Raw genomic sequence first — 19,686 nt, 5'->3', positions numbered from 1 at the left:
AGGGTTTCAAAAGGCTTTCCAGTAAGTTAAGTAAGGGGATTAAGTTAAGTCAGGAGTTTTACTAAAATGGAACCAATTAAAATGCTATATATATATATATATATATATATGTATGTATGTATGTATGTATGTATATTTATGTTTTCAGTTGTCATTTCAAAAACCAACCGATCAAAATGAATTTTTCAAATCTAGGATATATGATATGGTATTTTGAGTAAAAATGAACGGTGGAAAGTTTGGTTTAACATTATAAATGGGATATACTATATACTGAAATCGTGTGGTAGATGGATAATATTTCAGGGTTATTGTATAATCGAGTTTATGGAACTGTTTGTGAAATACTGGAAATGTTTGTGAAATACTGGAACTGCTTGTGAAATATTGGAACTGTTTGTGAAAACATAGGTAATTTTATATGACGACCGCAAGGGACGGGATTTGATATAGCGGCTATGAGTCGAGTTTTATATGACGTCCGCGAGGGCTGGGATTTGATATAACGACTGTGAGCTGAGAGGTATATGACGGTCGAGGGTCGAGTTTTATAATATGAAGAATTTTATAAGAAATGAGTTGAAATACAGTTTTTATTACTTAAATTGTATGATACGCTTTAGGAACCCTGATGACCAGTTATGTTATGAGCACGGTATCGTTGTTAGAGATTCAGTAGTTGGTCATGTGCGCCCACACTATTCTAGATGAAAGTGTAGGGTGGTTTCAGCTGATTAGCCTCAGTAGAGGGTATATCTTCCCTGAAAGCCTGGACTTTTAGGATGTGGTAGGGCAATCGGGATCCCATAAGCAAGTTGCAGATGCCTGCGTAGTCGGAGTTAGATGCATACGTATGATTTGACTTTATCTGGGTTGATCACCCCAAGCTTAGTCCAGCATTCGAGCCGCACAACTCGTGCCATAGGGAAAGTAAACGACGTTAGTCACATGGAATGTCTTTTATGCATATTTGTAGATTTATGTAAATTATACTAGTTATTTACTGAACTGTTTATACCATGAAATCGAGATAAATATTTTCAGCAGTATAAAATGAGTACAATGTATAAATGCTATTTTTAGTTAAATGAAGGATGAATGTTTTCTGTAAACACCTAATGCATGCTGACCACACACTGATGTTAACCTAATCTGTCTTACAAAGAAGTGTCTCACCCCAAAATACAAATCATCTTTTCAGGAAATATTAGGGATCGTGCTTAGCAGGATAAGGGGGTGGAAGTTAGAATAGTCTCTTTTGTGAGTATCTGTATGAACTCTAGTGTATGTAAGTTATGTTGTAAGTCTCTTGACTCGTATTATGGTTGTATGGACTGAGTTAGTTGTCCTTTTTCGATCGGGTTGTAATATGGATGTTTGGAAACCTTTATGTATAAAGGAAATTAGAACTCTGGTAATGTATGTTTGGAGAATGTTTCATTATTTTTCGTTGCAATGTTATAATGACTATGGTATCAGGTACATAGACGTCACTAAAGCAACACCTCGGCCCCATGTGGCAGGTCGGGGCATTACACTTCATGCTTGTCATTGGCTGAGTCCATCTTGTCTTTAAGCTTCAATTCTCTAAGCTTTCATTAAGTCATCTTTGGAATTTATGCTTTCATGTTCTTTAAGCTTTCATTTCCTTTTTCACGTAGTTATATAATGAGTTTCATGATTACTTAAACTTGAGTTTAAAAAACCTGATTCCTAAAGTATCATCACTTTCAACAAAACATGTTAAATTACCTTAGATTTGTTATCATCAAAATAAGATTAGTAAGTTATGTTAGGCCAATATGGGGTATTCCTCGCCCAGTAAGGAGAGGAGGTTGTAACCGGTGTCGCTTCACCCGTAAGTGAGCTTTAATGGAATCCTCGGGCTGGTTAGTTAGAGGCAGGGACGTAGGCACAATCGCCGAACCTATAACATATCATGTGTTACTATTCCTTTATTCTCTTTACATTCTTGTGGTTGCTTGCTTATTGCTATCTGCTGGATTCATTGCACTGGTATTTAGATACATATTTGTGATTGCTTAAGAAATATTGGAACTGTTTTATCTGCATAGCTATTTTGAACGTCTTTGTATTTGTTGAATTGGAATTGTTTAGAAAAGACCCTAGGTTGAGTTATACTGGTTGTCGATAGAATTTGAATAGACTTGACTTAAAAATTTTTAAAAATCCAATTCACCCCCCCTTTGTGAAAAATGAGGGGAAGAAGTTGTGAAGGAAATTAATGGAATGTTTTTACTATTATAGTCTTAACACTTTTGAGTTTCTCTCATTAAAGATATGGATTTTTATTATTTTAAGTTTTTATCCCAACAAAAGAACAATACTATACAACACCAGCCGTAACTATCACAAACTTACGTAACAAGCATAGAAAAAGGCTGTAATGCACATACCCTTCATCTAGTACGTGCATCCCACATGATCAAAAGGGTCAAGGGCCATGACTTTTAGGGGGTGTTGATTTCGCAACATCTTTCAACATTCCGAATAATGTGATGCTCATGACACCTCATTCTCACGTTTGTTTGATCATGTGAATCTGACGTAATGAGTATATATAAAATCTTGGAAATTTAAGAATTCTCATGAAATATGGACATCTTATTCCCACCTTCTTCCATAGGTTACTTTCATACAAATCTAACTTTTTGGACCAAATTACTCTCACTATTTTAATTTTTGGACAACAATACACCTATAGTATAATACAATCACGCTTTGTTGTTTGTTTTAAAATAATAAATTACTAATAAACTAAAAAAATAAATAAATTAGCATAAATATAATTTTTTTAATTAGAAAAGATATAAAATATTAATTAAAATTAATTATAAAGTTTTAATTAAAATTTAATTAATTATTAATTAGGAAATAACTACAATCTTAATTATAATATATTAAAATGAACAGTAAAAAATTAATTAACATAGCTTTAGCTAGTTTTGCAATTAGCAATATTAAAAATATCATCACAAATATTAATCAGGAAATTTTAATTAATTTTTTTACTTAGGCAATGTTTAAAATATCTATTAATAGTGTTAATATTTATGTTAATTAACTTCATTGACACTTATAATTTATTAAATAAAAATAATATTATTATTTTATAAAAATATAATATAATAATCAATATTTAGACACTTATATTGCCCTCTATTATTTTGATTGATGGATATTAAGCCTTAAATATTTTAAATTTATGGTTGTTGAAAATTTTAAGATATATATTTAATTAAGTGTACATTTTAAATAGATTTTTGTGTTGAAAAACATTCTACTTCAATCCGAACATCCAAAGCATTCAACTTCAATCCGAACATCCAAAACCGTTGCGATTTGTTTCCTGAAAAAAATTAGAAAAATAACCCCTTCGTGCGATCGCCATTGCCGTCTCTCTCTTTTGCAGGCTCAGCGCAAGTCACCAAACCAGTGGTAGCGATTTGCAGATTACTGTAATAAGAGGAGCAGATGAAGGAGGATCTGAATCCCTCTAACAAGGGACGCAACTTTCCGGTGGACCCGAACCTTCCCAGATGGGTCTGCCAGAACTGCCATCAACATCTCTACTTCGTTGGCGTCGATTCTTATGCCGACAAGTACTTGAATGATTCCTCTTCTCGCTCTGGTTTGGGTTTTTTTTTTTTTTTTTTTTTTTCACTTTATCTTGTCACGGCTTTTGATGTTGATGACTGATTATTGATAGTTCTTTAGAGTGGGGCGGGGCGGGTGGGGAGTTGGAAGTTCGTTTGTGTTTTACCTCATGGAGCTGACTTTATCTTACAATTCACCCCATTCGAGGTGTCTATTTTTTGTCGACAGAGCTGAGGGAAATAGAACAGTATGAAATGAATTTTGTTTTGTGTTTTTTTTTGGTGGTTTTGTTAATAAGTGGAAAACATATTATGAATAAACCTTGTAGTTGAGCTATTCGCACAATTGATTCTTGGGTTTTATTTTCTTGTTATGTTTGCCATTAAACACTCAATAATAATAATAATAATAATTATTATTATTATTATTTATCCTTTCCTTTTTTCTTTTTTTTTTTGGGTTTTTTTTTTTTGGTGGGGGGGTTGGTGGTGGTGATGGGCTGGTGGTTTGGTTTCAGCTATAACTGAACCTAGAACTATTTGTTTAAACGATATTGCAGTTGGGTTTTGAAGCCTAGTTATTTGAAGCATACTTTATCATATATGTCATTGTTGCTTTATATAATTCTTCCTTCCCAATTCCCTTTACTTACCAGCATAAAATAGTCACAGATAGACTAATTAACATTTTGATTTCTGAAAATCAATGTGGGAATAACTGTTACTATGCTGGTTCTCTAAAATGCTAGACAGAATAAATATAGTGTTTACCGCAGGGGTGTGAATAGGTATGCTCATGAATGGAACTTGAATTTTAACCTTTTGGTGATGGGATATTCAGACTATGATAGGGGTGGAGTTTATTTTTCACAAATAAAACTTTAGTGTGTGTTCCTTTGTATATGCTTGTTTGTTATTTCACTTAATTTGAGATGAATGCATGCAGGACTGCAGGGGACTTCAGTCCATGGGGCAGGCAGTGTATTTAGTTCAACTCGTATGGACAATTCGTATGTTGTGCTGTCAAAACAAAAGACCCAGGCACAAGGGGTGCCCCCTCGTCCTCGCAGTGGAGCTGCCCAGTCTGATACAAACCAGTCTGGGAAGGCAATGGAAGATTCATTTGTGGTGTTGCCTCCAGCGGCAGCATCTGTCTACAATTGTGAATCTGCATCAGATGCAGGTGGGACCCATTTACCATCAATGGAAGGAGGCCCCACTAGTCACTTGCAACCAAATAATGCTGGTTTTCACTCAACTATAACTGTCTTGAAGCGTGCATTTGATATTGCAACAACTCAGGCACAGGTATGCCTTGTTAATGTTTTCTTCAAGGAAGAGGAATTTAATATGGTTTTTACAAATTTTTGACATTATTATGTGCATGGGTTTTGAAAATTGTTTTATATATATATATATATATATATAGGTTGTGACTTGATAGTTATTCTTTTCTCTGTTCTAGGTTGAGCAACCTGTATGCCTCGAATGTATGAGAGTGTTGTCAGATAAACTTGACAAGGAAGTTGAAGATGTGAACAGGGACATCAAAGCATATGAGGCTTGCCTTCAGCGTTTAGAGGGGGAGGCTCAAGATGTTCTTAGTGAGGCTGATTTCCTCAAGGAGAAATTAAAGGTGCCAATTTAGATGGTTGTACTCATGCATGAGTTCTATTGTGGCCTTGTGGGTTCTGTTTTTGTTTTTACAAACATTAGAGTAAAGGTTGTTAGCATCTTTTTTATAGAATCAATCCATCTTATGAATTTGAGATGGTAAAAATAGTTATTTTATGGACAACCTGACATTTCTCGGCGAGGAGGCAGAAGTGCAATCTTACTTGATTACCTTGGTGTGAGGAATTGGAGTAATCAATTACTGATGTAGATTTATGTTGGAATTTTCTTTCTTTTATGATGCAATATTGTTCCCTCTTCTTAGTGGCAACATGTAGAAATACCAAAATAGGTTAAGAATACAAAGTGAGGAAGCAATTTTATTGTTTCAATATTGTAATGAAACTATATTTCTGGTAGGATTTGAAATTAATGAGGCTAATTGACTATCATTCTGCTGTGTGTGCATTCCTCTGGATGAACTGAAGATAACATGTTTTTTTGGATTGAGCACTGCGATAAATATCAGTTGAAAGTTTTTGAATTTATATATTTCTCCAAGTCCTGTCTTCCAATTATTATTAGCCCCATCATGCAGGCCATCTCCATGTTCTGGTCTTATGATCAAGTGCAATCCTTAGTGGGTGAATTTAATATGGTCCTGATCTTTCAGAAGTTTTGCACATATAGTTGCTTCCAATTAGTTGGATTTAAAAAAGAAAAAATGTAACACCTCGTGCACAAAGCTCCCATACTATATTAGTGGTCCAGACCCTCCAGGGAGGGCATGATATGCAACCTCACCTCCAAAATTGGAGGCTGTAAATTTTCTGACATAAATTTGAGTCATAAATTGCTCATTTTGTATCTTGAACAGATTTTGGGTGATGAGTTGAAAATGTCTCACTTACATGTTCCTTTAAACACATCTATTAAGTGATTGTAGCTGAGTCATCACGCTAAGGGTTTCCATTCAATGGTCAAAATATTCAGTTGATAATTTTTGAATGCTATTTAAGATTGAAGAAGAAGAGAGGAGACTCGAAGCAACGATTGAAGAAACTGAGAAACAGTGTGCTGAAGTAAATGCTCAACTGAAAGAACTAGAGTTGAAATCTAGCCGCTTTAAAGAATTGGAGGAGCGGTAGGCTTTTTCCCCTACGTAAACTTTTCCCTGTGGATGGATTGCAATTTTTAGAGTTCGGTAGCAAAATATTGTGAACAATTTGCTTTAAAGAATTCGTGCAATTTTTTTCCTTCTTGTTTGTGATACTTGTCTCAATGTGAATCAGGTATTGGCATGAGTTCAATAATTTTCAATTTCAGCTAATTTCACACCAGGTATGCTGCTAATCACCCCCACCCTCTAGGCTTTTAGTTGTTTCTACCATCTTCCTCTTGTAATCCCTCATTAGGAACACCTTAAAAAATAAGTATTTTTAAGAAAAGTTCTTTTTATAGTTAATTGTGTTAATATTTAATAAGTAGTGTCAGATTTACACTTATATAAGTGCTTATTTCAAAAAGTACTTTTCCAAACTACTTTTTTTTTTTTTTTAAAGGAAAATAAGTATTTTCTAATTAAAAAATTCTGAAAAAAAAGTACTTATCTTAAAAAGTACATATAATAAGTAATCCTAGACTACTTTTAGATAAGTACTTTTTCAGATAAGTACAAAAGTACTTTTCTATAAGTGGTTCCAAAGGATCTCGTAGTCATATGGGTACAATGTCTTTAACAGTGTCATGTAGTGGGAAACACTTCCAATAGGACCTTGTGTGGCACATACTTGGTGACTTAAATAGGATTGCTAGTGCAAGTGCTTGTCCACTATACAGTTTGACTTTGCTGACTTACTGCTATGTGAAATGCCCAAGTCATAAACCTTCATCTATCAAAGTATTGTCAATATTGCTTTTATGGTTTTTTTTTAAACAAAAATTTTCTTTAGTTTGAATATGGTGAAGGATTGTTGGACAAAATTTAGAATAAAATTGTATCCTATATTTTAAAGAAGGTCATATGGAGCATCTAGCAGTGAATTGGGTGTGTCCAAGTTTGTCTAAATGATGTTATCTTTGAGCACAAAATAAGAACCAAAGAATATCTAATTTTAAAACAAGCCAGTTGCAACTATTTTCAAAGAGGCACCAATGAGCCTATAAATAGGACAAGCATTTGAATTTTAGAAAAGCAATGTAGTAATCTAGAACGCCATAATTCTCCCTGTGTCCTTTCGATAAATCATACCAATTGTTTTATTGTGCAAAAATATTGATTTGGTCATAATAATCATGCATTCTCTAGAAGTGTTCAACCAGTCCATCTTTGTTTCGGAAAACATAGATATGTGGTGGCTTCATCCAAAAGGGTATTTGTTTGAACCTAGCCCACACTATCAATTTGTCCATGGTAAGTTGAAGCTTTATGCATACAAAATGACAAAAAGGGAGCCACAGGTTACTATTGGTGGCACGTCCATAAATCATTTTTGAGAGAGGAAGAGGGAGGAGTGGAGGGAGAGAGAGTAAAAATGGAGCATCAAGGAAATTTTTTTTTTTTAAAACTATTTGTAAGTGCAGGTACACTTGTCTTCTAATTTTTTTTGTCCCCCTCCTTGTGAATAATTCCAATCACTTTTTGATGTTTGGGGGACATTGCTCTGGCAACAGTAAATGAGTTGGAATTCACTCACATTGAGAAATAAGGGGTTAACTTGCAGCAAGCCCAAGAGTTCAAGGGGACATTTTCTCACAAGCCTTAAAAACTGTTGATGTCTCTTATTGCTCCTAATATCTTCTATGTATTGTTGCCTGTCTTCTCCAAATGCATGGCCGCACGTTAACTAGATATTCCACTAGCAGGAAGAGAGAGATGCAATTTTGGCCAAGATTGAAATTTCTCAAGCACATCTAGAGTTGTTGAAGCGAACCAATGTACTAAATGATGCCTTCCCGATCTGGCATGATGGAGAATTTGGAACGATCAACAATTTTCGACTTGGACGACTTCCGAAAATTCCTGTAAGAAAACTAGGGATGATGTTATATTTAATTGGGGAATTGTTTTCTTATTAAAAAAAAATTGAAGAATTGTTTTTGGGCTGGTTATCTGCGTATTTATCCGTTATTTTCCTTGCGTGTTGTCTTTCATTGCAATAATGCTGATGCATGCTCACCATAGTTGTCAAATTGAGATTCAAACTGTGAATTGAAGTTCCAGTTTTGGGAATCAAGAGTCAAATCGTATCGTAAGATTCGATACAAATTTCCAAAATCAATTCTAAATCATATTTAAATAGTAAAATACAGTTAAATCTTGACATTAAAAAGTCATATTTCAGGTGTATGTTTTCCATAAACAAATGAAAATAAGGGAATGAGTCGAGAAGTATTAAAAAAAAAAAAAAGAGCTTCTGTAATGTTTTAAGGAAAGGAATCAAGAAAAAATTATGCAAAACAAAACTTCTGTATTTATCAACAATTAAAAAATAATATTTCATGCATATTCTTTCTTGAATTAAAAAGGAAAAAACTAATTAACCTAAGAAAACGATAATAATTGAACAAAATACTCAAAAAACCAACCTTTGAATCTTAAAAACACAACAAAACATGAGTACCACCATAGCTGATGATTGTCTTACTACTGAATGGTAGAACACTATACTACTCTTAAGGGTGAAGAATGGTTTTGTGAAGGGAACAATAGACCCAAAGTTCTAGTTTCTCCTCTTTTCTAACACAAAACTGATGCAGACAAGCAATGGAAGGTAATTGTGTAAAAATAAAAGCAATAAAAAATTGTTGTTCCTAGTCGAGTCTGTCAGGATATGATGGTAGGTCTAGTAGTAGATTCCGATCGGTTCATTAGATTCACAAGGTGAATAGATAGATTCCACAACAATTCAGTTGTTTTTAGATTTGCTAGTAAGATTTGAACCAATTTGGTATGGCATTGATATGAATTGTATGACTTGAATTGGGAATCATAAGATTCTAACAACTATGATGTGAGCACAGAGTGTGAGAGAGAGAGTGTGTTGAAATTGAGAAGATTTGATAACCATCCGTTACAACAAAAAGTTTTATTTGGTGTTGGCAAGACAAAATATGGTAAAGTGGTCTGTGAACAGCAATGTAGACTAGACTAATATGTGGTATGTGGCATCTGGCTTATAATTTACAAAGATACATTTTATGTTAATGTCAAACAGTAGTTCCTCGCTGCTTATGTCAAGATGTTTTGATTAGAATTGAGCCTGATATGAACCATATATTACAACAAAATTTGTGTTTGGGTATATGAAGAATAACAAGTAATCAGTAGATATTGCTGAATGACAATTGAGATATCTGATTTGAGTCCTAGTTTTTAAATATTTTTTCTATACTTTATTTGGTTAAATATATCTAAGAGTGATCTGAGAAATATTTTTTACCATGATTGACCAACCAAAAAGGATGCTATGCTTACCCCCTTATTTTTATTTATCTATTCCTCGTTCTGAAACAATTTCTTGTACCTTTGATTAGCATAAGGGAATGGGTCTTTGAAGGTATAAATATTTTTTTCTATGCTGTGAAATGTGTAGGTTGAGTGGGATGAGATAAATGCGGCTTGGGGTCAAGCTTGTCTTCTCCTCCATACAATGGCACAGTATTTCAGGCCAAAGTTCCAGTATCCTTCTTAGTGAAATCACAGATCTTAGACTGAATTTTCTTGATTCTTCACACTTATGAATTTTCATCTTTTACTTGCATTGCTCATCCAAAATTGATTCTTCGCATGCATAGCTGTGCCCTCCATCAGCTCAAATGATTGTGCCACCTGAATAAATGGAAAAACTAATGGAACTGCATGTATGCCATGAATGGTGCTGGTGATATCTCAACTTTTGCGGATTTTTATATTGGTTTTTGTTTGTGGTTTGACTTTCCCAGAGTAGCTGTGTTATACAACAGTGAGCGATTTAAGTGATTGTTTAGTGGCTGTAATAGTTACTTCTATAGCCAAAATCATCTTCTTCCTTTTTCAATTATTTACCTTAATTAATTCTCGAATTCAATTTTCCATACAATGTTATTTTGGAAATTTGGAGGGCAAGCCTCGACTGATAAGGGTGTTTCATGCAAACCTAAAGGCTTTAGTTGTGGAGACAGCCTTCCCAAATGTGGAGGTGAGGCTGCATGCAGGGCTGCAAATGAGCCAAGCCGCTCATGTGCTACTAGGTGCTTGACTCAATAATAGCTCACCCAAACTTGTTTATTAAGTTAAACAAGCGAATTCGAGCTCAAATTTTGAGCTCGTCAACTAAACGAGCCAAGCTCGAGCTAGTTCATACTTGACTTGTTAGGCTTGCGAGCTAACTCATTTAGTAACTCGTGAACTAACTCGATATTGAGCTTGTCGATATTAAGCTTGTGAACAAACTCAATATAAATCACATTAAATATTTGATTTTAAATTTTTTACTTTAAAATATATTTTTATCAAATTATACTTATTAATTATCAATTAATTTTTATTAGTTAGTTTGTTTATTAGTTTGAATCGAGTTTTAGTCGAGTCAAGTTTGAGCTTGAGCTCAAGCTCGGCTCGTTTATATGTGAAATGAGCTTTAGTTGAGTCGAGCTTGAGTTATATATATGCTAAATGAGTCAAGCTTGAACAGAAAATTTTAAGCTCAAGTCGAGCTCGAGCTTGCCAGAGCTCGGCTCGCCTCTTTTGCAGCCCTAGCCTGCATGTATATTGTGCCCTTCCTAGACCACTGTTAGGTGTTACTCCCCCTTATCTTGTTCTTTGTTATTTTATTAGTTCAATTAATAGTGGGGATGCCCAATGTACTAGTATAAATTCTGAGAAGTTATTGCTGCCCATTTTATATGACTAGCTTCGAACCATGTGCATTGCATGTGGACGTTATTTGAATGGTATCATATTCTTGAATAGGGTTTGTTTACATTGTGTGTGTTATTAACCCACTAAATGGTTAGAAATATTGGACAAGTTTAGTGTTTGTCTGTTTCTACGATGACCACATTCCTACGAAAAGTAGAGCCATTTTTTTAGAGAGAAAAAAGGGAAAAGAAGATATATCCTGTTCTACCAGCACTATTATTGGCTTGAATATGGATAGCTGGAAATCTCATGCCTTGAATTCTAGATAAGTGCCTTTGTATGTAAGAGCATAAAAAATTTATAAGCTCTGAAATCAGTTATATAACTTATATTTGCATTCTGCTTTGCTTGTTAAAGGAAAAATAGCTTGTTTTTCCTTGATGGACTTCTCTAGGAGTTAAGTCATTTTGCAGAATATATATATTTTTATGGTGCGCGTTTAGATTTTCCTTGTGATTGGAGAACACTTGAGCATTGATTCATTTAGGGAATTTCTTCCTTTTAATTTGAAGTGGTTGTGCAATTTCTAATTGAATCTAATATTTCGCACAGTATTCATCAAAGTTGTCTTTACATAATTGTAATGTGTCCTTAATTATCAATTTTTAGATACCGAATAAAAATACTTCCTATGGGGAGCTACCCTCGAATAATGGATAGCAACAACAATACCTATGAACTGTAAGCATAGTCTGCTCCTTTGTTACTTGATTCAATTTCTCTTTACAATTGAGCATTTTTAATTAGATGTAGGCTTGTAGCTTAAACTTGGATGCTCCTTTTCAATTTCATGGACTGCACACTGCCAGTACGTGGTGCATGAAGAGGGCTTCAATAAAATTATGTTGGTTCTACTTGTGTCAGTAAATGACCTGTAAAATTTCAGGAAAATGTCCATACATGTAATATATTTTCAAATCCCCCAACCCTATTATTTCTTTTTCTTTTTTTTTTTTTTCACTATTTTCATGTTGTTGGATCCTGTAACTGAAGCAAGTATTTATTTTTATTTTTTCAGGTTTGGTCCTGTTAACTTGTTTTGGAGCACTCGCTATGATAAAGCAATGACATTGTTCTTGACATGCCTTAAGGACTTTGCGGAGTTTGCGAATTCGAAGGATCAAGAAAACAACATCCCCCCTGAGAAATGTTTCAGGCTGCCCTATAAGTAAGTTCATTTGGCAATACAAAATGGTATTTAAATTACTAAATAACTTATTTTAAAATTATGCAAGTACTTGGGTATTTGTCATTCTCTGTGAATTTATTATAATACCTTTTGTCCAAAAGCATATAGTAAGCACACATAAATCACCCTGAGAAAGTGTTTGTTAGTCTTACATTGTTTGTAGCACCCACTCTCAGTTACTGCCTTTCCTTTTCTGTTTTTTGTTTTTGGGGGGCCCCCGGGGGGGGGGGGTGTGATTTTTTTTTTTTAAGTACTGGGAATGTTTGACATCTATAGAAATGCTTACAACACAGTTTTTTTTTTTGGTAGTTGCTTAAAAGACTTGACATGGTACATAAACTTCATGTTAATAATGAAGATAGTGTATCGTCTGTAATCTTGATGTTAATGATGAAGATTGATTGAGTTTTTATGGCCCTTTTCATTTCTAACATTTGTCCCTAAAAGTTTGAATTGTGAATTGACATCTAAATTTTGTGAATGAAGAAGATTGAAAGATGGATTTTTTTTCCTACGAAATAAAAGTATGGAAATTGATGAACGTTAAACATTCATATGCCTAACATACATAAATATATGAATATGAGAAGCATCTTGTGTGTGAGAAAAGTGAAAAATCTTACCCTTGAAATATCATAAGTTTTAAAGATTCTTCATACTAAACTCTCCTAGCTTCAAATGAATTATTCAAAGAGTCAAACAAATAAAGACTCATTGGATGTTCATGGCATTAGAAGAAGTTTATGAATATCTATTGCCCATAGAAATTCAAAAGATTAATGGGTTTTGTTCATTTTAATTGTGAATGACTTTCACAAAGGTTCTCAAGTTTTTTTTTTAAGCATAAAACAGTGATGACTTCTTGAGTTTTTATTAAATAGTTGGTTCAACTGGGATCTCATTGGATCTTGTCGAACATGATTCGTGAATCATGCGATTGAATCAAGGACCATATGATTCAATTCATGGTCAATCTTTTATCTTTAGTTGTGGCTTGTTTGGTTTGGCTGAATACTTATTCCTTGGAATAAGATGGATTATAGTTTAAATTTTGGGAATCAAGGGAATAGTTATTCCTTCTATATTCCTAATTATTTCATTCAATATGTAATGAGAAAGGAATAGACATTCCCATGATGAAATTTGGGAATGGTTATTCCTTGTCTATTCTCTATGGACTCGTAAAATGTTTCACATTGTTATTTGCTTTACAGTAACAACATAATTTTTTGTATAACTGATTGTAACTAACCTACTAAAACTAATCTATTCTAGGGAAAGGCATTCCGCAAACCAAACGTAACCTTGTGCTCAATTTAGTAGGCATGTAGGCTGCAACTAACATTGATTCTCTTTTCTCTCTATTTCTCTGTTCAACTCACAGTAGAATCCACCAAGTTTATCTAATCTGGTTTTTAGTAAAATATACATTGTATGCATATTAAGTTATTTCTATGAACAAGTTTAAGTGTGTTGCTTTTGAATCAGGGTTTTAATTTTCAAATTTTATTTAAATTTTTGGGATTCAATAGCCCAAAATTATTTGGGAGTCAAAACTTTTTATTTACATTTCTAAAAAATATGAAAATTAATCATAAAACGTGGAAATCTTCTGTGAAACTGTTGAACCTGTTAGTGGACGTAATGATGCATGTTTTGCGATGAAAGCTTTATAAATTAAATGCTTGTGAGAAGTATGTGGAGTACAACTTTATGTGCTGTAAAACAATTAGCACCTGAAAAATAATTAAATCCTAAATTGATATAAATGCAATTCACTAAATATGCTAAATTTTATTTCATTTTCTTGTACAATTTATAAAAGATACAAGAGGCCAAATAGGATGTTAATTGATTCCAAAGAAAATATATTACATAAGTTTCAAGAGCTCTAAAGACATCATTCCTATCCTTACCTTGTGCTCTGGTTAAATAAGAAAGAAGACTATTAAGAGAAGTAGTTTGCACAGTAATATTAGCCAGATTGTTATAAGCCAAATTTATGATAAAATATAGGGTTGATTGCATTTTACTGTCCTTCACTATGTGGCCAAGTTCCAAGTCATCCTTGAGTTTCAATTAAAGCACGTTCATAACCATATTTTGTTGAAGCAAATAGCACCCAAGTGTCTAAATTAGGCATCAATTCCAACAGCTTTAGAGCATGTGATTCTCACATGACCCTTACAAAATAAAAACAGGATTTCGACATCTTTGAAACAAAATGGTTACATTGTCCTTAATTAAAATGAATGGGCCAACTTAATTTGAGCAGAATCTTTTTTTTTTTTTTTTTGAAAACTAGTCGAAATGGCACTGAAAATATTCCCCCAGGATCACGTGAATTACTCAAGTGGAGAAATATTTCATTTGGATGAGAAATTAAAATTCTAAGATGCTATATGCTCCAGTTGAATGGTTCAGGATGGTTATTTGCTCCAATTAAAACCTAGGGATCCAATTAAAACTTAGGGATGACATTGCGACTGGCTCCATAATTTCGAGTGGCAATGTGCAGTTTTTCCTAAAATATATATATTGTAATGTGCACATTTAATCAAGATGAACTATATGAAGAGTTGAACAATAATTTAAGCCCATAAGTTAGCTACATGTAATATAAATATTTTATAATGTAAATGAAAAAAAAAAAAGTTATTTGATGAAAACATATGTATGCATGTATTACTGAATAGAAGGAGAAATTATAGTTCATATTGAGCTAGGTATTAAGTGAATGAAAATAGCTTCAAAGATTCCAAAATACAAAGAAGGGTCTTTATTCTTTGTGTTGAAGGCTCAAATTCTTAAAATTCATTCTAAATCAACATATTTTTTGATGAAAATCTTTCAATCTTAGTATGTAGTTGATTTTCTGGTGTGCTTCATGCGTTTGATAACCAAGTGAGGTAGCTTTATTGTTGGTGTTGCTTTTATGTGTACACTGGATTTGAAAACAAATTTGACGGTTTTATTAATGCAATTGTATTGGATGGATATAATATTCTTGAAGAACTTTACATCTGATTCAATATATTTTTGTTTAGAAGTTAATTGTTTCAGTTCTTATCTGGAGAGGGAACTTTGTGGGAAAAATAGTTTGGAGCCAGTTTGGGAGGCAAGTATAACAAACATATGGTACGAAAGTGATAAAAAATAAACAGAGTAGAATTGAGGGGTTATAGTGGGAGCAGCCTGGAGTCTTGCATGCTCGACCAGGACTAATCTAGAGCTTAATTTGCAGGATCGAGAATGACAAAGTGGAAAATTATTCTATCACACAGAGCTTCAACAAGCAAGAGAACTGGACCAAAGCTCTCAAGTACACACTCTGCAATTTGAAATGGGCCCTCTACTGGTTTGTCGGGAACACAAATTTCCAGCCTCTTTCTGCCTTGGCAGCTTCACAAGCAGAAGTTCCAGCTGTAGGCTCATTGTATACAAAGCATGGTGCTGATTTCAAGTCTGAATCTCGTAACTCATGAAAGCCATGGTAAATAGTAAGCAACATACAATGTGTAGATACAAATACATATATCGTTCAATGTTGTTCAATTCATGCCAACAATATCACATTTGTTGTTAGAAATTTGATAGGATTGAATAACAAAAAATTGCTGTTTCACTATGTGCAATGTTTGTCCTCGCATTATACGCTGTTTAATTTGCCAAATGGGGCGATTTTTGGTAGCTTTCCATGCCATGGTACGTGAATGGTTACCTAAAGCCAAAACTTACTAGTCTGGTGTACTTTCGAGGGCCATCAAGGGAAATGGGAAAGCAAGGAAGCCCTTTGAAGGGGCTAAACTAAGATTAGAAGTCCTTAAAAACAGTTTTGTGGTAAACAGAATTGATTGATCTTGGATGCAACAATTTGTGTGTTCACGCAATGCTGTGTTCTGGTCAAAGAAATTTTTTTTTTTTTTTTTGGGTGGGGGGGGGGGGGGGGGTGGTGGGGGGGGGAGGGATGTAGAAATATTGCGGTGCATGCAAAAATACACTGGTGGGAGCAGGGTGTTGACTGCACACAAACACAATATGCATGATGGCGAATCTTTTTCTGCCCAGCACGCAAGAGTCTCCTTATACACCACCTCATGGGGATCCCATCCCACTATGATGATGGACGGAAGTTCCATTGCTTCGTATGAATTATAGACGCAGCAAACTCACGACCCTTGCATGCATGATAGCAGCACAAAGAGAAACGGGACTAAACAAGCACCTGCGTGGTCATGGCTGTGGCCAGCTGCTGCTCTATATGTACTATTTATTAGTCACTTCACAATTATCAACCATTCTACTTCCAGGTTTAGAATATAAACAGTTCGAAGTTTGAATTTTGAGATCGAGCAGCAAAGCCATGGGTGGCATGGTGGGCTTTGTGGCCATGCTCATGCTGCTTTCGAGGTCAGTTACCATGAGCGCACCATCGTGCTCGAGTGTGGTCGTGGAGCTGACCCCGTGCCTGGCATTCCTGAAAGGCAGCATGCTAGGGGGTGGCCAGCCATCGGGGTCCTGTTGCTCGGGTGTGAAGGAGATAAGCGGCAAGACAAAAAGCAAACAAGACACTGAAGCCGTTTGCCAGTGCATAAAGCAGGCATTGTCTCATGCTGGATCTTACAGTCCCTCACGCATCCCGCTTCTTTCTAAAAAATGTGGGGTGGAGATTACTCTACCTCCTATTAACAAGAACACAGACTGTTCTAAGTAACTCTCTCTCTCTCTCTCTCAACGTGTGGGGGAATACACTAAACATTCCTTTGTCATGCAGGGCTGCGGTTGGCGAACTGTAATTGAAAGTTGACGACTATGGTTCATTGCAGTGTGTGAAAATACAAATAAAACGCCTGAATTTACTAGTCTTTGTCCATTAATTCAAACAGTTATCGCTTCATGCTTTATAATTGATGGCTAAGGTCATGTTCGGTTTATAAAATAAAATAAAAATTATGTAAGAAAATGATATTTTACACACAAAATCATCTATGCAGAAGTTTATATTATTTCCATTAAGTGACATAGGATAAGGATAGAGATTTTCATGCTTAGATTTGGCAATAGACCATCACTTATCTCATGCTGTGGATCAATAAAAAAAATTTGTATGATAATTTGAAACACTCCTTTGGTGAGCTATTATATTTTTATTACTATCATTCTATTTTAATCCATGCTGACTCCGTAGTCAAAAATAACATTGTCAATTTGTTCTTGGTCTATGCATTCTGCCAGCCCAACATAACTCTCTCTCTCTCTCTCTCTCTCTCATGAGCAATTGATTGCAATCAAAACCAAATTGGCTCTAGTTTGTTTCAAATTCACTACTACTAGATGGGAACAAACATATCCATTAAAATTTAGGAACAATTCCTTCTCTATGTCACCCACTCAAAAAGTAATAGCATATATTTGTGTGCAAGTCATCACATTATTTGTAAATCAAATTTAACCTAAAATTATTTGAGGATGGGATATGTTGAAATACCTTGTGTGTTTGTGCTATTTAAGTGAGTTTGTTATAATGATTTCCAAAACACTGTATTATACTTTGGCTTATGAATGTGTACCAATGAGAATTGAGTTTGCAAGTAAAGTAAATTACATATTATTTATTTAAGAAATTAAGTTGGCTTAATCCCTGTGTTGGACCTATAGACACTAGTTATGAATCTACAACTCTCTTTATAAGCGTTGTTAAGTTGAATGCTCTCTATAGACGATATTACCCATCAGTTGGATGCTCTTTGTGGATATAGTTATGAATTTTTAAACTCCGTATAGATATTGTTAATGCATCTATTGGAGAGTAGACACAATTATGAATATGTAGAAATCTATATAGATGCATGTTTTGGTTATGTAGTTTGAAATTTTAGAAAATGTTATATTTACTGATACGGAACCCTAAGAATGAATGTCTGGAGACCCCAAATCAGATTTATCAAAACCCCAAACCCAAAATAAGATTCAACATGGCAGTGGATCCTTGACCTATTGCTTGACGTGAAGCACAACCAAGAATATCAAATTAATGGGACGAACGCCACAAAGGTAGTACCTTTGATAAGTTCGGTGAAAGTTCAATGAAGAACTTGAAGAGAAATAAACCTCTATTATAATTGTATTTAGCAAAAATAATCATCCTTTAATACAATAGAGAGTTGACTACTTATAGAAAATAAAAGAAACCCATGACATCAGTTCGGCTAATAAAAATAAGTTATGGCATCAATCTAGCCAATAAAATAATCCCACATAACCTTAAGCATGCCATGTCATTTAATGAAACATGTGCAAGTCACATGTCATGTGTCATTTAATGAAACATGTGCGAGTCACATGTCATGCTTAATCGACACAATTGACCCACTATTTAATCCATAAAAATTCCCCAAACAGCCCTTATTAACTTAAGGTTCCAGCTTCACACGCCTTTAGATAATTTAGTATCTTAGACTCTTCAAGAAACTTTTTTTCTTTAGTGTCCATGTTCCTCATTGACTCTTACTCAAACAATTTCTCAATTAGTCCTTGCATAACCTCCTTGACCTTCTTGGCTCTAGCTCTTGTGATGGGTCCGCTTGGCACGTGCAGATCATCGTGTGCAATTGGAGCTTGTGGGTTCATATCATTTACACATCGAAATTTGAATTATTTTAATTCCTACTTCATTCTTTATATGAGATATGCTAGTTAAATTTGAATTTTGGTTCGGTTGGATCATTTCAATGAATATACTTGATTTTGGTGGAAAATATCTATATAGCTATTATTTCCTATCCGAAATGAGAATATTTTGAAGATTTGACTAGAGAGAGAGAGAGAGAGAACATGGCTTGGAAGAAATTCAAATATAAATTGTTTCATCCTAATTATATTTTGGAGCAATTCTCTCATGAGCATCATGCTCTATCCGCTTTGAGTTTCTAAGTTTCGTATTTTGAAAAAAGAAGAAGAAGAAGAATTATTTATGCTTTTTTTTATGTGCTTTGACTATTGATTTGTCTATTAATTTATTGCTTGTGCATTAACTACGGCTATCATTCTTGGAATGTGATCCCTTGTTGTTCAGGAGCATCATGTTTTGAGGTTTCGTAACTTTGAATATGAATCTAAATTGCGAAAAATTACATAAAACCTCCTTATGATTAATTCAAAATCAAAAAACCACCTTGTGATTTTATTTTGATCAATAAGCACTCATCTTATTTTTAAAATAATGAAAAGTTATAATACTATTAAAAAAAATATCTCTATATTGAATGATCTTTATTGCTCTCATCTATTCATTACGCCGATTACATAGGACATTTTAGTATTTTATCACATTTAATTAAACATGAGTTGATAGTGTATAACTT

General features: G+C 34.1%; 2 protein-coding genes across 2 annotated transcripts; both read left to right on the top strand.

Moving 5' to 3' along the window:
- The first annotated feature begins 3,180 nt into the window (after window positions 1-3,180).
- LOC131166236 (beclin-1-like protein) lies at window positions 3,181-15,950 on the top strand. The gene is made up of 10 exons (XM_058124584.1): window positions 3,181-3,652; window positions 4,564-4,925; window positions 5,083-5,253; window positions 6,251-6,375; window positions 6,524-6,572; window positions 8,097-8,255; window positions 9,827-9,912; window positions 11,743-11,814; window positions 12,152-12,301; window positions 15,567-15,950. The coding sequence occupies exons 1-10, from the start codon at window positions 3,496-3,498 to the stop codon at window positions 15,805-15,807; spliced, it is 1,572 nt and encodes a 523-aa protein (XP_057980567.1). The 5' UTR covers window positions 3,181-3,495; the 3' UTR covers window positions 15,808-15,950.
- Window positions 15,951-16,685: 735 nt separating this feature from the next.
- LOC131166692 (non-specific lipid-transfer protein-like) lies at window positions 16,686-17,036 on the top strand. Its single transcript, XM_058125269.1, has one exon. The coding sequence runs from the start codon at window positions 16,686-16,688 to the stop codon at window positions 17,034-17,036; it is 351 nt and encodes a 116-aa protein (XP_057981252.1).
- The last annotated feature ends 2,650 nt before the right edge of the window (window positions 17,037-19,686 follow it).

Source organism: Malania oleifera, chromosome 10 (genome assembly GCF_029873635.1).
Source record: "Malania oleifera isolate guangnan ecotype guangnan chromosome 10, ASM2987363v1, whole genome shotgun sequence".
Taxonomy (NCBI): Eukaryota; Viridiplantae; Streptophyta; class Magnoliopsida; order Santalales; family Ximeniaceae; genus Malania; species Malania oleifera.
Note: the sequence above shows the minus strand (reverse complement) of the source record. Positions and strands in the feature narration are given on the sequence as shown.

Coding starts and splice junctions, on each gene's coding strand:
- LOC131166692 (XM_058125269.1), top strand. CDS start 16,686: ATGGGTGGCATGGTGGGCTTTGTGGCCATGCTCATGCTGCTTTCGAGG.
- LOC131166236 (XM_058124584.1), top strand. CDS start 3,496: ATGAAGGAGGATCTGAATCCCTCTAACAAGGGACGCAACTTTCCGGTG. Junction 5,254..6,250: donor TCCTCAAGGAGAAATTAAAG/GTGCCAATTTAG, acceptor ATGCTATTTAAG/ATTGAAGAAGAAGAGAGGAG. Junction 8,256..9,826: donor GACGACTTCCGAAAATTCCT/GTAAGAAAACTA, acceptor TGAAATGTGTAG/GTTGAGTGGGATGAGATAAA.